This window comes from Lissotriton vulgaris, chromosome 11 (assembly GCF_964263255.1).
Source record: "Lissotriton vulgaris chromosome 11, aLisVul1.2, whole genome shotgun sequence".
Classification (NCBI taxonomy): Eukaryota; Metazoa; Chordata; class Amphibia; order Caudata; family Salamandridae; genus Lissotriton; species Lissotriton vulgaris.
In genome coordinates, this window is record NC_141699.1 from 1039102918 (window position 1) to 1039118660 (window position 15743).

Genomic DNA, 15743 nt, shown 5'->3' on the forward strand with positions numbered 1-15743 from the left:
TGGTGTGGCTCACTGGTTAGAGGCGGTAGACCCGAGAGCAGAGGACGGCCCGGGACCAGGGTTCAATTCCCGACGCAGCAGGGTCGTGGACCAGGGTCAGCGGACTCGATAATTCTCATCTCGGTGCCTACTCTAACCAGGGATCACACTCGGCAACTCTGGGCATTAGCTTGCCTCATCTCCACAACGGCCCCCCACATACGCCGGGGATGCTTGGTTTCACCTTGGAGATACCCAGTAGGGACCATCCCACAGGGAAAGCCAGGACGGGTTCCCCAGCGGTCTACTGCGCAGAGATACTCCTTCGGGAGTCGATTCTAGCGCTTTACAAACCCACAATTAATTAATTAATTAAAGGGACAAACAAAAAACTCCATGAAGCTGGATTAACCTAACATGGGGGTGGGGTGGGGAAAGCCCTTAGTTTCAATTTGTTCTAAATTTGTACTTCCAAGCTTGATTCCATCTTTCATATTCCCGATGAACATTTTGGAGCAGCTTAACAAACTTTGAGATGCAGTGTCCGTAGGTACTGTCCCTTATCCGCGAAGAACCAAAGTTCTGTGAATGAGTAAGACCATTTCTCTTAATCAAGTTATGCACTTTGGGTCTCACAATAATAGGTTTTGGATGGAACATACGTCAGAGGCATCTGGAGGGAGTCAATTTCTTCCTCCAAGCATAGCAAAGGCATCTCCTTGCTCAATTAAGAGCCTCTACAGATGAAGATATCAAGACCACTATCATTCAGAAAGGTGCACAAATTTGGAACTTCAGCTTCTGGATGTATTTTGTATGAAAAATTAAAGTTTAATTTAAATTGTTATACCAATCTCTTAACACTTCTACTATGCTGTCACCCTTAAGACAGATAATGCAGTTGTGATGTCACTAGGCATAGCAAGCCACTACACTGAAAGCCGCCCTGAGCAAGCCTCCTTTCACCCTTGGTTTACTTGCTTTTTATGTACATATTTCATGCAAGCATATAAACATAACACAGTAATCGATGTGATGCGTATCAGACAGACACGTCCAAAGCTACAATAGGTTGTGTGCTTTATTAAATAGTTATACAATCAGAGAAAAAAACAAAATATAACGCATGACATTCTAGAACACCCAACCAACCTCCAAACAATCCTGTGTTTTTATTTCTGTATACTACTCTAGTTATTGTAACTTCATACCATGAAGCAATTAGCTGTCTTGTCTGCAGATGCATATAAACGTTTCAGGATCTACATGGGTATCTTAATAGATAAATACTAAAGTACAGGTAGATGTCATGATATCTGCAAAGAGAGGGCAGCTCTCCAGTTTTTTTAATATAGCTAATGCAGGATGATGGGAGGCAAGTCTGTCTGATGGAGGAAACAAAAGGGGTTAATTTAGAGTTTGGTGGATGGGATGCTCCGTCAAAATGTGGTGATGTCCCATCCTCCGTATTACAAGTGCATTATAGCCTACGGCACTTGGAATACGATTGACAGGATATCCTCCATATTTTGAATGAGTTTCCCATTTGCCAAACTCTAAATTAGGTCCTATGTTTTATCAATTTGAGACTAGCAAACCCGAACCCCAAGCTGACTTTACTGCAGGCTCCCTTTCCAACTCTGGGGCCATCCCATTTGTAGTCTTTTGAACAGACTGTGCAAGACAAGTTAATAGCACTCTATATGCTACTGATGGGATACCGCAGTGAGCAATGCTGCTTAAAGGGGCCTACAAGTGAGGCGTGTGGGAACCTCTTTCACTTTGCTCTTGTAGCTTTCACTGGCATACTTTAGAAATTCGCAGGGAGCAATGCTGTATAGCACTTCAACAAGTGCAGACATCTCAACTCTATGGTGATTTCCAACCTACCAAGTGATCATCTTTTATCACCCACATACACAAACTTTCTAAACCCCTTATCGAGACTTATTGGCAGAAATGGAACAGTTGGAACAGTTGACCCAATACAACTACACACACCTGCCCAACTGTTAGTGTCTTAGCCAACGTTGCTAATCTGTCTCCACGGTTATTACATTTTAAAGAGTAACTTGCTCAGGATAACAGATCAAACTCCTTGTCTCTTCTTCCTGCCACAACAGAGCAGAGAACTGAAGCCGCGATTCCACATACTTCAGTTTCATGTCTGGCAAGCCTACCACCATGCTCATGTGGCAGTTTAAGAATTTTAATTTGCACTATGTGTCTGGCTTTACCCCACACCAGAGTTGCTAACAGTGAGTCCGACTTCTTGAAGAAGCGCCTTGTGATGTAAAGAGACAGGATCTGGACTACTGCCTGGATATTATCATCATTTTACATAATGTAGTTCATCCAATCACCAACAGTGGCAGTGTGATCCACAACTGAATGGGGCCCTCCAGGGAGGTCAACCTTCTATCCAGACTGTTGACTCGCTATGCAATTTGTCTAAGCCCAGGCATCTGAACACGGTAGGTACTGATTCTCCAGATTGGCTATCGCCTACCAATTCTGTCCTACTTGTGAATATGGTGAATGGTCTGATACACTGAATGCTTAATCCATCCTTTTTCTTACCTCAGGTCTGCCTTCTCTGCTTCAATACTAAGCACGTTCATCAATTTTTCATATTCCTTCTCGGGCGGATCAAATACATAACGAACAATCCACCTTGTCAAAGGATGCTGTAAAAAGAAAGAGGTTTTGTGAGCTGGTAGTTACCTATTGAATATCCTGATGCAGAAGAATTGTAAATCTCTTAATCACTATAAGCCAATAATGTGATTTCAATATTTACCCTAATGTGGTGAGTTGCAGTGAGAGTGAGTAGGCTGACCAAGACATCAAGAGAAAGTTCAATCATTAACAAACAAGGCGTGATCACACCAGAGATAGTCCTAGGATAGGTTCTCTTTCAGACGTGCATTCTAAAGACCACAGAATATCACATCTGTTAACGATCCAGTTTTTAAGCCATTCGTCTGAAAGTGTTGTGTTGAAGTTTCTTCGTTTTTCTTCCATTGGGGCTGGCCTGATCGCGATTGAGGATAGCCCTATCAAAAGCAACATTCTCCTAAATGAAAGTGCCAAAAATCATCACTTCTCTTTAGCTCCCGTTCATCAGCTGAAGGTTGGACCTCTAGACGGCAATCACGACTTCTCTCGCCAGCACTGAAAGTTGGATCACAGTTGGATCACTGACTTGGTTATCTCCTCCAGCTGCATTGTTTCTGGGTTCATCCACAAACATACATAAGCAGTACTGGGGGCAAAACGTGAACCTGTTTTTATCACACTGCTTTTTTTAAATCTCTCTTTATAGAAAGTTTTGTATACCATGAAAGATAGCAAATAGCACAATGTAATATCCAGATGCGGCGCACAATGCTACATAGAGTTATGAACCCTAATCAGTGATGACTATATAAAGAATCCATGCAGCAAATAAAATCTCCTCTGAAGTGTTGTGGGGCAAAATTACAGCTGGAAAAAGCTCAACATTGTGCATCACAGGTACATGTATTTACTCATTTTAATCCATTTCAGGGATTCTACTAATTGAACAAGCTGAGATAGGTGCAAGGGGCTCTCTCTCCAGTGCTGGGGTTTATAGATGCCCTAAATACTGCTATTTCTGGATATAGGAAGCACAAATGAGGCAGGGGAATGGTCTTAAGTTGCAATTAGGGAATTCATTTTCATCCTTCCACCTAACAAATCAGCAATTTATATGACTTAATTCTTTACATCTATATTGTTGCTGCTTATATACAATCGATTGAGCTGTGTTGTGTTTTTCCCAGTGAGTGGTTTAAAAGTGACAGGCTGTTCTCTTTGCCAGTTGAAGATCTAAATTCCCTTTCTTCGTGGATGCCACAAATCAAGTGACGGGCAGTGCTCCATTTCCATCACCTAAAATATTTACTTTACTGACAGATTTTATGCTCTGAAAAACACTATTCCATACATCGTGCGTAAAGCAAGCCAAGTATCCAAGTACTTTATTGGTTTTGTAGTTCCCCAGAATAAAGCACTAATTCTAGTGACACCCACAAAGTTCAAAATGGTTTGGTGCCAAATTGTAGAAGAACTTACAAACACCGTGTTTCAAAATTTGGAAAAAAAACACTGAAAAATGGGCACTATAATTCACCAAAAACAAACATTGAAAACAAGAAACCCTATGATTGCCTCGGATAAGTCTCCACAACTTAAATGTGAGAAGAATCAGGTATTGCATAGGATTTATTCGGGGTACAAGTACATGTGTGTATTTTTGGCAGGGTGTGGCTTGGACGATAAGAGGAGAACTTCGAGTGACCATAGCAAACAAAAGAATTCCTGTACCCATCTAGGTGCATATCTCACTTTGAAAATGTTGTGCAGAACTCGGTCTTTCCAGTGCTATATATCCCGTCAGATGTACAATGAAGCAAGGAAGGCTAGACTAAAAATACTGAGGGATGAGGTCTGGCAACAACTATCAAGTGTACATCACAAACCATTCTATGGATTTCTGGATGGTAATTAATGCCCCTTTTCTGAAAATTAGGACCCACCCATTTAGGTGAATTGTATTCACCGCAATAAGGTAATTAGCACGAATGGTAAACCTCCTTCTTTTGCAAATGCTATAAGATTTATTCTTAGTGAGACTCTGTTATGTCTCCTTATACAGTGACCTGAAGTCATCTACAGGAACACTTGATCTTAACCAAGACAATTATATCAAGGTAAAATCACCCCCTATTGTGAATGTTTTGGAACTAATCACCTCTCTAGGCTATGGTATATTGATGTTACCTAAATTCATTGTAGGTACCTATTCACCATGTTAGATATATGAAGTATCGCCTTCCCTACATGGATGAGGATATGGGCTCAAGGTAAATAGATCCCTCTCCTACATTAATAATGTCAAGTGAATTGCCTACTATATGATCTAGATGCATTCTAGATTTCAATTTGTTCTTACAGGATATCTGTTGGGAAGTTGTAAATTTGGATCTACTCCCATCGCTTGCTCTATTTTGAAGGGTAAGAAAAACTACCTTACCCCTGTGTGGGTTATAGTTTTTAATCTTCACCACGGTCAGTAATTTCGACAATTCTTCTCTTTTAGGGTTATTAAAAATCCCTTGGTTGCCCTTGTTTGTTCCTACAGTCCTGATGAAGACTCGCAATCCCCAGGTCTAAATCACCGTTGGGTATAAGTCGAGTTGAAACGTCGACACCTTCATTACATAACCTTGGACCAATTGTTTATCATCATTGTATATAGTGCAAAACATAGGATATATAGGCTCATGTATTACAATGTTGTGATTGCAATAACAAACTATATTTTTGGCCAGGTACTCAATACGGCGAATTGTATGTCCGATATTGGTTGTAAAATAATGTGAATAATTTCTTGTCCACTACTGTGTATTTCTTTTTCCTCTCACTTGTTTCATTTCTCTGATCACATCTTTTCTTTGCACGCTCCCTTTGGGGCAACCTATGTGTTTTTATCTACCTTTGAAAAAATAGATTGTAAAATATGAATATAAAAATGAAATTTAAAAATTTAAAAATAAAATAGGAATATATTTTCTTTAACCGTGGTGTAAGGTTTTTCTCAGTACAATTAAGTATTTGAGTACTATAGAGCAGACTGGATAGTGTTGCTCCACATTAAGTATTGATTCATCATTGATTAAATCAACCGTTGGAATTTATAGGTTCAGGACCACTGTTTGTTTATAACAATATATACCCAGGTCCATGCCTTATGGGCTACCCCATTTTTGTTAATGGTTACCTTTTCTGAAAGCATCCTTCGATCCTAATATAGACAGTCACATGAACGAAGAATCTTGGGTGGCCCACTTTACTAAAATATTTGCCAGTAACGGCGAGGGAATGCATCTGCCCATGAAAGATAATATGATAAACACAACCTCTGTTTTTACTTTCAATTACCAAGAGATTAGAGACTCTCTTTCCCAGTGTTCTTATAATAAGGTCCCGGGACCGGACGGACAGCAATAGATTTTTTTACCGAGCATCCGGATCTTTGGGGTCCAGTTCTAACTATTGTTTTTAATGTGGTATCCAGAGTGTTCCGACCGGAGTCATGGTCAAAATCTATTTTAATACCAATTTTTAAAAAGGGCCATAAATCAGAGCCAAAAAAGTATAGGCCCATATCACTTCTGGATAGCACGGCTAAACTTACGGGTAGAGTATTACTGAATAGACTTGAGGAATAGGCTACTGATAACAATGTTTTGATCTCAACCCAATATGGTTTTAAGAAGGGAAAAGGCACACCGGACAAATGCCTTAATTTGAGCTTGCTGGTTGCTAGGTACACTCTAATGAAATAAGGAAAGCTCTACTTAGCTTTTATGCACTTATCGGCAACTTTTGACTGTGTTGCTCATCATAATTTGTGGAGGATTATGAAGGAGATGGGTATCGACAATTCTGTTATATCTTTTATTAGACCGCTATATACTAGGGCCGCGGCCCGTGTCTGCTATTGGAAGCAAGGAAAGTGTACCAGGTGGTTCCTCATTATTAGTGGGTTCGCCAGGGGTGCGTCCTCTCCCCTTTTCTTTTTTCAGTTTACACCAACGGAGTAGAGGCGCTCCTGCTAGAATTAACCCGAATGTCCCAATGATGAATAAGATCTGCATACCCATCCTCCTTTATGCTGACGATACAGGCCTAATTGCACACACTAGCCTGGCACTTCAGAAGCTTTTAGAGATATACGTGAATTTTTGCAAAAATTTGATTTACAAACTAACTAAGCAAAATCTTTTATTTTAGTGACGGGTCACAAGGCGGAGAAAGTACCATCTTTTTATATGGCAGGATGGAAAGTATCACAAAGGGATACGTCATCTTGTTTAGGGGTCACATTTGATAGAATGGCAACAGGGTCCCATATGGTAACTAACAGAGGCCCAATGTTGGGAAATAGTATAATCGCTCTATACTCTTATTAAAAAGCTAGGGTCGAAACCACTAGATGTTGTAAAAAAAAGTATAGCTGGCAAAGTCTACCACAGTAGCTACCTACGGAGCTGGTGTTTGGGGACATACTAACCCTGCAGCTATTCAAACGATAGAAGACACTCACTGGATAAAACTTGTGGGTCTTCCTAAAAGCTGCTCAAATTTTAATTGCCAACTGGAGCTGAATGTCCCCTATATATCAGACCACGTATGTCTGGCCAAAATACTCCTATGGCACTCCATTTGGAGAATGGAATCTGTTAACCTTACCCAACAGTTCATCCTAGATTGCCTTGCATTGGAACATGTACAGAGAATCCATTGGATCATGTACATTAAATATAGCCTCATTTCTTTGGGTTTAAAAACTATCTTTGAAACACCAAGCAATTCTTGGAGCATCAAAAAATAAAAAAGCTATTAAAACACGCTTTTAAAATTTTATGGTTAAAAAACGATTCAAAATTAGTAGTTCCAAACATATGGTGCGAGCTCCTCGTGCGGGCACGATCCCTAATGAGGAGCAAGTCATATTTGTTGATGTGACAAATGTCCCCCATAGATTTATATTAACTAGGTTCAGGCTGTACCTCATACCTTGTATGTTGGGCTACCCATCAGGAACTTTTTCTGCAGCTCCACTGTTTTGTCTATGCAATAGTGTGTCCCCTCGATCTGATTGACATGTATTTTTTTTCTGTAAGTTTTATTCGGAAGATCGTAAAAGGTTTATATTGCCAATTATGCGCAAACACAAATTCAGACAATGTTGTCCAGGAATGTTTTTCTTACATATGTGGTCTGATAATTTCGTCTGTTATTGCGTGGAGTCCTTTTTATGTCTTTCTTTAAAAACTAGCAGATTGCACAATTGATCGAAATGAAGTATAAGTATTTTAACAGTTTTAATTGAATATTTTAACATTTTATTCTGGAAAACTGATGAATTATGTATATTCAAACTTTTATGATCTGTATGAATATGGATCGAATAAAAAGATTTCTGATTTCTAGTGATATATCTGGAAGCTCCAAATCAAATAACTAGGAACTTTCAAAGGTGTCTGGCTGCAACCGGGGAAACAGCGGGCAAGTACAAGCATGAAACACGCACATTAAAGTGAAATGAAATGAAATGAAATGAAAACGGGATATCTAAAGCGCATGGCTGCCCGGAGGCGTCCCAGCGCTGGGATTGCAATAACAGCTGAGGGGGGAGCGAAAAGAGGGAAGGGTGTGCGCGGTTTATTGTGGAAAAAGGGGAGTTTTAAGTAACTTGCGGAATTTGTTGTGATTAAGTTCAGCGCTTCTTCAGCCCAAACATTAACTGGCAATTACGTGGATGACATACAGATTTATGAAAAACAAACAAATGTACAAAAGTTACCTGATAGTACTCCCAGTGATCTGGAATATATCCCTCTGGAATCTCTGCCAATTCAGCTTCACCTAGTAGAACAGACAAACAACAGAAAATCCTCACTACTGGAAAGTCAGAAAGCACTTGCAATGCGCACAAATTACAACCAAGTAGCTTTGAAAACTATCACCTTGGATGATTCTGCTATATCCTGGAAATTTGGTTTCATTTCTTCTGAGTCATACTGGTTTGTAGTACTATCACCCTCCGTATTTTATGTGGAAATATCATGAGGCAAAACCCCTTAGAACTCTGGTCCTCCATGACTTGTTCCATTGTGACTTGCAGGAACAGTCAGACTAGGTCAACCTCAGTCATGAACTGCACCCATTCATTGACAGTCTTGAAAACCCATTCACGAGACTGCTGTTTATGGCCATGAATTTAGGCAGGTTTAACAACAGACAATCCATCTCCATCATCGCTACAAACCAAATCCACACTATTTTCTCCACTAAAAACTGATGGTTGGGGTTTTCGTCTTACGCTCTAAACACCAGTTTCACTTAACTAGTCCAGGAAATCTTTCACAATCACACTCATATGGAAACACAGAGTTCAATCAAGCAACAGTGAAAACATAAACAAAATAAACAAAATCCAGGCTATATCTCGTACAGATTACAGGGACATATACGGAAAATTAAACTGCGCAATGCACACCCACCAGAATTACCCTTCTGGTGCCGAAATCCACAACGAGTCAGGCAGTATGGACTACGGCTTTCATAATGCTGGGTGGGCAGCTGTATGACTTGGGATCTTTGATGACATTTGCAGATATTCGAGAGGACCAGGGGCTACCACCAGTTCCTGGAACACATACCCTCACATAGGGCGCCTCACAAATAAACAGTCTTACAGATATTACTGGCATGAGGGAGAATTCACCACATGGAAATACATCTATATAAAGCCCTTGGAACAGAGCAGGGACAAGACTTCAGCGTACTTAAGTCCAGCTGGGATAAAGACGAGGAATGAGTCAATAGTACATGTCAGCTGCTCTCCATCCTGTGTCAAAGGTTCAGTTAAATCATGAACATCAAACATATCTCCCTCTGTTAAGATTATATATGATGCTTTTGAGTGTCCCAGGTGAATGCCTAGCTATAGAAGTGACAAAGGCACTTTAAGTTGATTCAGGGAAGTAGGCTGCTGTGTTGGAAACGTTTAATATGTATCAGGGAACCTCGCAGGAGGGGCTGGGAGATGCCAATACATAAGATTTTTTTTTATTTGAGGGCTCAGATTGAATACCTGCTTGATATTTGTTTCTAAAGAAAAATGGTAACAACTGCACACAAAAAAAGTATAGAATACTTACCAATGAAGACATTGATGTAGGTTAACAATACGGCTGTTGGTATTCCAGTCAACAAAATGTAGTATTTCTATTGGCCCAAAATAAAAAAAAGCCATATGTATAAGTTAGACGCAATTCACTTCTAGTAATATAAACAGTGCGCCTACTTTCACGCCATTGAAATAAAAGTAACTTGTTTAAATGTGGTTGGTAGCCTAACACAGTAACCTCTTTCACCTAACAATTTGAGCAGTCAAGAAATTATGTCTCAATTATAAAGGGTTTTTAATAAACTTCTTGTACCCAGGATAAACAATGCCATTATGAAGAGAATAACTATCCACACTAAACGAGATGTTAGAACAGCACGGTCGGTCTAAAATATTTAAATATGACAGAATATTGTTGTCATCGTGTCGCTCACAGAACATGAATCTATTTCACATAGGCTCTCTGAAACCTCAGAAAAGAAGTCTAGATTAGCAATTGTCAGATCAATGCAACATGGTCCGTGTCTAATGTTTGGCAGATAAGTGATGGACCCCTCCCATAAGCAATATTGCAAGGGTCCTCAAACTGGGGAGAGGGGTCCCTATGGGGCTTCAAGCCGGGCGGAGGAGGTGGGGGCAGGCTGTAGCCAAAAGAATCATTATGCTGATAACTGCTTAGTTGTCAGTGGAAAAACATGAGTGGCAGCAAGCCGCTCTGTAATGGGCCATCACTAGCTTCTTTTGACTTTTATCTCCTGGCTGGAAAAAGGTGTCAAAAGGGAAGGGACACCAAATATTCTTCAAAACCTCCACCCCCATAATTGTGAAAAATTCTAAGGGGGGGGCCTAATTATTCCCCCCCCCCCCCCCGTGGGGGGGGGGGGTTGTCACTAAAAAGCTTGTAGTGCACTGCAATATTGTCTTGTCCTCCAAAAATGCCCTTCTACTTTAATATACTAACTTCCATGGGATGCTGAATTTATATAGTTGCCCAGTTCTAAAAAAAACAATATGAATGATGGACAAACAGCAGATATGGCTATAGACATTCAAACAGAGAAGTATTTTCCTTACTTCAGGAGTTTGACCAAATGCTCAGAGCTATGTGTTATTCCCAGAATGTACCAATTTAGATGTGGAGCGGTTTAGCTCCTGCATATGTAATGGGGATGGGTAAAATGAACAATTCATTAGTATTTAGAGGTGGGGGGCAGACAAAAAACAATACACCGATGGGAGTAAAAACATCTTCCTCAATGCAAAGCAGATGCATTTTTAAGGCTTAAATTGGCAAATCCTTTACATAATCCAAGTGCATACTTAAATATACATTTTTTTAAATCAATAATGAAAGTAAATATATGTTTTAAGCCCACGACAACTAAAATTGGAATATAATAACTACCAAGAAAATTGGGTATACCAAAAAAAAAAATGTAACACATACCAGCAAATTTAGAAATCTTGTGTCGTAGAATTGAGCAGCTTTTACGACAAACAGTCTCTTCCCATGACTCTCATGTCGAATTGGAACTGGAAAATATAAAAAAAACAAAGCCAAGATCGTTAGGCAATGAAATCGTGTGGCCCTACTATTTATGTTGCACATGGAAAAGGTCACAAAGCTGGCACTAAAAAGGTTTCTCACCGATCAAAGTTATTTACAAAAAAAAACAAGACAAATATCCTTCTGGCACAGGAAAACGTTCACATGGGTAGTAGACAGAATCATAGACTTTCCACTGGAGTGCATTGAAAACATACATCTTTTTAAGAGAACATTCCTTTTACCACGACTGTCCACGGATAGCTTAACAATCTGTACAACATGGCTAAAAGACACGGGCAAAGCCAGTAGCTGTTGCATAGGCGAGACCTACTAGCTTTGTCAATGCTGGTCTTACATGGCCGCCAAACTGCAATGATCCTCCATCAGTTCATAACGATTTTGATGAACCTCTGTATTCCGAAAACACCTTAAAATATGGCTATTTTCCTCTTCTGTATAGTTCCTTTGCCCAGACTGCAGTTCAGTATCCTGCCAGGGTCAGGATATCTGCTATAAGTAACTGTGCACTAATGAACAGAACACAATCGGCGTTAGCCATACAGTACTGTGACAATCGGCGTTAGCCATACAGTACTGTGCAACCATACTATTAAAATTGGCAGATTTAGGAAGAGACGCGTTATGTGGATTTTGCACCTGGAGGTATTTCACTGACAAATAATTAGTCAATTTAGGGATACTCTAGAATTAAAACATTAATGAATTAACGTGTTTTCTTTTTTTCGGAAATCTTTTTCACTAGGTTTTATGGTTTAAATCTTTTATTATTTTCACCAAAACAGGAAAAACAAAGAGACCACATTCGTCATTCGGTACATCAGTGCTGAGCCACTTGCAAGGAACCCCCATTAAGTGTAAGGCAGTAGAAATATGATCAGTGTCTATTGGACAGGGTTCCAGCAGCGGGCAATATAGGTCTCGAATTCCCCCCCCCCCCCTCCCTGTCCCCCCCTTTACCCCCTCCTTGTCCATTTAAGTAAAGCAAGAAGAAAGAAAAACAAAGTGTGGTAAGACAGCCCTCGGTCCCAGGTGTGAGGATGCATGTTAAACCTCAGTTTTGGTCTTTCGCTTGCGCGGCTGAGCTTTGGGTTCTTCAATTGGGGTGTCTGCTAGACGTAATAAGCGCAGGACAGCTTAGTTCCCTGAATTCTCCCATGAGTAGGGTCAGAAACGTCCGCCAAAGTGCAGCAAACTCTTCTCCTCCTCCCGCCTTTGCCAGTGATAACTTCTCCATCCCTAGTATCATCCACAATCTATGTAACCAGCCGGAGTGTGGGGGTGGCTGCATGGTCCTCCAATGCACCACAATGTTCTGGACAGCTGCCCCTAGTGCTATCGCTAGGAGTCTTCCCCTCCTGGATTTTAAGGGGTAGATTAGTGTGTTGGGAAGCCCGAGTAGAACATAGGCTAGGAATCTGGGAAGTTGAGTGTCTAAATGGGAGTCTATCTCATCCAGGATGGAATTCCAGTAGGGTTGCAGGCGGTCACAACTCCATAACAAGTGTTCTAACGTGTCAAGTTCTCCACAGGCCCTCCAGCAACGGTCACTGACGGGGGGATCCCAGTGGTGTAAGCGTTCTGGTGTGTGGTACCAGTAGGTGGCCACCTTGATCAAGGTCTCGGTGAGACCGGTGTGATAGGCCGAGTGCCTGGCCCTGTGGTATATGCCTCCCCATTCTTTATGTGTAAATTGTCTCCCCAAGTCTCTCTCCCACCTGACCCTCCCTGCGTTGTATGTGTATTTATTGGTGAGGAGGAGTTGTTGGTATAGATCTGAAATCAGTTTCTTATCTGAGGTGCGCGTCAATAACCACTTTTCGTATGGGTTGAGAAAGCGTTGTGCGTCCGGTCTGATCGTTAGCTGTAAGGCCCAGTGTCGCGCTTGCAGATAGGGCAGGAGATCCGCTTCTGATATGCCATAGTCCTCCGTCATTTTCTGAAAGGGAAGGACCCCGTTTAGGTCGAACAGGTGCCCCAGGTCCCTGCAGGGCGTGCGCCTCCAGGCTGCAAATGCCTTAGGGTCCAGACCTGGGGAAAAATCTGGGTTATCGAAGAGCGGGGTCATCGGGGAGGGGAATGAAGTAAGGTAATGTTTGACCGCCACCTTGTCCCACACCTCTAGGACTGTGCTTGTGATTTGTGACGCGTATAGGTTGGGGGGCCTATGGCAACGAGGCAAGAACGGGATTCCCTGGAGGGGTCTGGCAGCCACTGCCTGGTCCTGAAAGAGCCAATTCTTACCTGACTCTAGTTGGTGCCATTCCACCAGGGTGCGTAGTTGCGTTGCTTGGTAATATAAAGTAAGATAAGGTACCCCTACCCAGCCGTATTCGGGGGGGGGGGGATTATTGCAATCGCATGTTTGAAGCGCGGACGGCGACAGTTCCAGACGAAACATGGCAAATTGGACTGCACTCGTTGGAGCCAATCCCTTGGGGGGCGCAGCGGGAGGGTCTGGAACACGTAAAGGAATTGCGGCAGCAGGGTCATCTTGACGGCAGCAATCCGCCCCAGCCAGGAGAGCGAGTGTCGCTTCCATCTCCTGAGGTCCACATTGAGGCGGGAGTGGAGCCTGGTATAGTTGGCGTCTGCGGTAGCCTGCAAGGTCGGGGCTAATAGGACTCCCAGGTATGGGATCGTGGAATCGGACCATTTCAGATCAAACTCACCCTTGGCTTCTGCGAGCACCTCCGCTGACAAAGATAGGTTCAGGGCCTCTGATTTCTCTATATTAATTTTAAACCCGGATGCGGTCGCGAAGGTATGGAGCTCAATAAAGAGGGCCCACAGGGATTGCATCGGTTCTGTCAGGGAGAGCAGAATGTCATCTGCATACAAGCTAATCTAGTGTATGTCTCCTCCGAATTTAATCCGTTTGATGAGGTCATGCTGCCTGATCCGCTGCGCTAACGGCTCCATGTAGAGCGCAAACATAATTGGGGAAAGAGGACACCCTTGTCTGGTGCCCCTGCCTATTGGAAAATGCGGGGAGGTGTGTCCGATAACCCGAACCGTAGCGTTAGGCTGGCGATAGCAATTCAAAATGCGGTTGCAGAGAGTCTCCCCTATACCGAATCGCCGCAGCACGAGTTCTAGATAGGGCCAGTGTAGCCTATAGAAGGCCTTCTCGGCGTCGATGGTGAGCAACATGCAGCCTGGCCTCGTCCGAGACCCTGCCTCTATGAGATGAAGGACTCGTTTGGTAGTGTCGCTGGTCTGTCGTTGGGGGATGAAGCCCGCCTGGTCAGGTTCCACTAACTGCTGCATGTATGATGCCAATCTGTTCGCCAGAATTCCAGTATAGAGCTTAAGATCAATATTTAGAAGGGAGATCGGTCTGTAGGAGCTACACCGGGTGTGGTCACGGCCCGGTTTTGGTATAACCAATATCACCGCTTCCAACAGGTCTGCAGGGATTGCACCTGGTTGGTCAAAGGTGTTGAAGAGGTCTCGTAGAATCGGTGCCACCTGGTGGCAGAAGGTTTTGTAGTAGGCCGCTGAGTAGCCATCCGGGCCTGGCGATTTCCCTAGTTTGAGGCGGGATATCGCCGATATCACCTCATCCAGCCCAATAGGCCGATCGAGGAACTCTGCTTGCGCCTCGTTTAGGAACGGGAGGGGCGCACTCCCCAGATATGCCTGGCTTGCTAGCATGTCAAGTGTGTCTGCTGCATATAGGTCGGCGTAGAAGTCTCCGAATGTCGCAGCAATGGCCGCATCATCCGTGATCTGTTCACCGTGACTGGACCTAATAGTGCAAACGCCCTGCCTTTGGCGTTGCTCAAGTAGTTTACTCGCCAAAAGCTTCCCGCATCGATCTTCCCCGGTATAGTAAGCATGTCGGAGACGTATGGGGGCATATTCTGCCACGTCCTGGTCTAGGGCTGCCAGCATTTTCCTCTCTGTGCAGAGTTGGTGCCATGCCCGTGCCGCTCCCGTGCGCTGGTGCATCTGCTCTAGCTCTGTGACACGTTGGGCTATTTCTGCTCTTTTCAGAGCGCGTTCTCTGTTATTAGCCGAAGCTATAAAGATGAATTCTCCCCGGAGGACTGCCTTGAGTGCGGTCCATTGGGTGGCCTTAGTAGTATCCTTATTGGGATTGAGTGAGAAATTGGGTGATGGCGGTCCCAATCTGTTCCACTATGGTAGGGCTCTGGAGCAGAGTGTCTCGTAAGCACCAATGCCGTTGCGGACCGGGTATACTCGGGAAGAGGAAAGATGCCAGGATCGGGGAGTGATCCGACAGGGAGGTCGGGAGGATGTCCACCACTTGTGCACGGAGGACTAGCTGCAGGGAGCATAGAAAATAATCAAGCCTCGCGTATGACTTATGTGCTGCTGAGTAGTGGGTGTACGATGTGGCTTGTGGATGAAATTGTCTCCGTAGGTCAGCCAGGTCTGAGAAATGAGTATGCCCTGCCCTAGAAAGTGCCCCTACTTGCCCATAACATTGGTTAATGCGATCTG

At 43.0% G+C, this 15743-nt stretch overlaps 1 protein-coding gene across 1 annotated transcript in view; it reads right to left on the minus strand.

Annotated features, from left to right (window-relative positions):
• The window catches only part of NDUFB5 (NADH:ubiquinone oxidoreductase subunit B5), a 79486-nt gene that overhangs the window by 37564 nt on the left and 26179 nt on the right, over positions 1 to 15743 (minus strand). Inside the window, exons 2-5 of the mRNA XM_086944368.1 lie at positions 11154 to 11239; positions 9738 to 9804; positions 8378 to 8439; positions 2560 to 2666 (exon numbers count right to left, since the gene is read on the minus strand). Coding sequence (XP_086800494.1) covers positions 2560 to 2666; positions 8378 to 8439; positions 9738 to 9804; positions 11154 to 11239 — 322 coding nt within the window. The remainder of the gene's footprint in view (positions 1 to 2559; positions 2667 to 8377; positions 8440 to 9737; positions 9805 to 11153; positions 11240 to 15743) is intronic.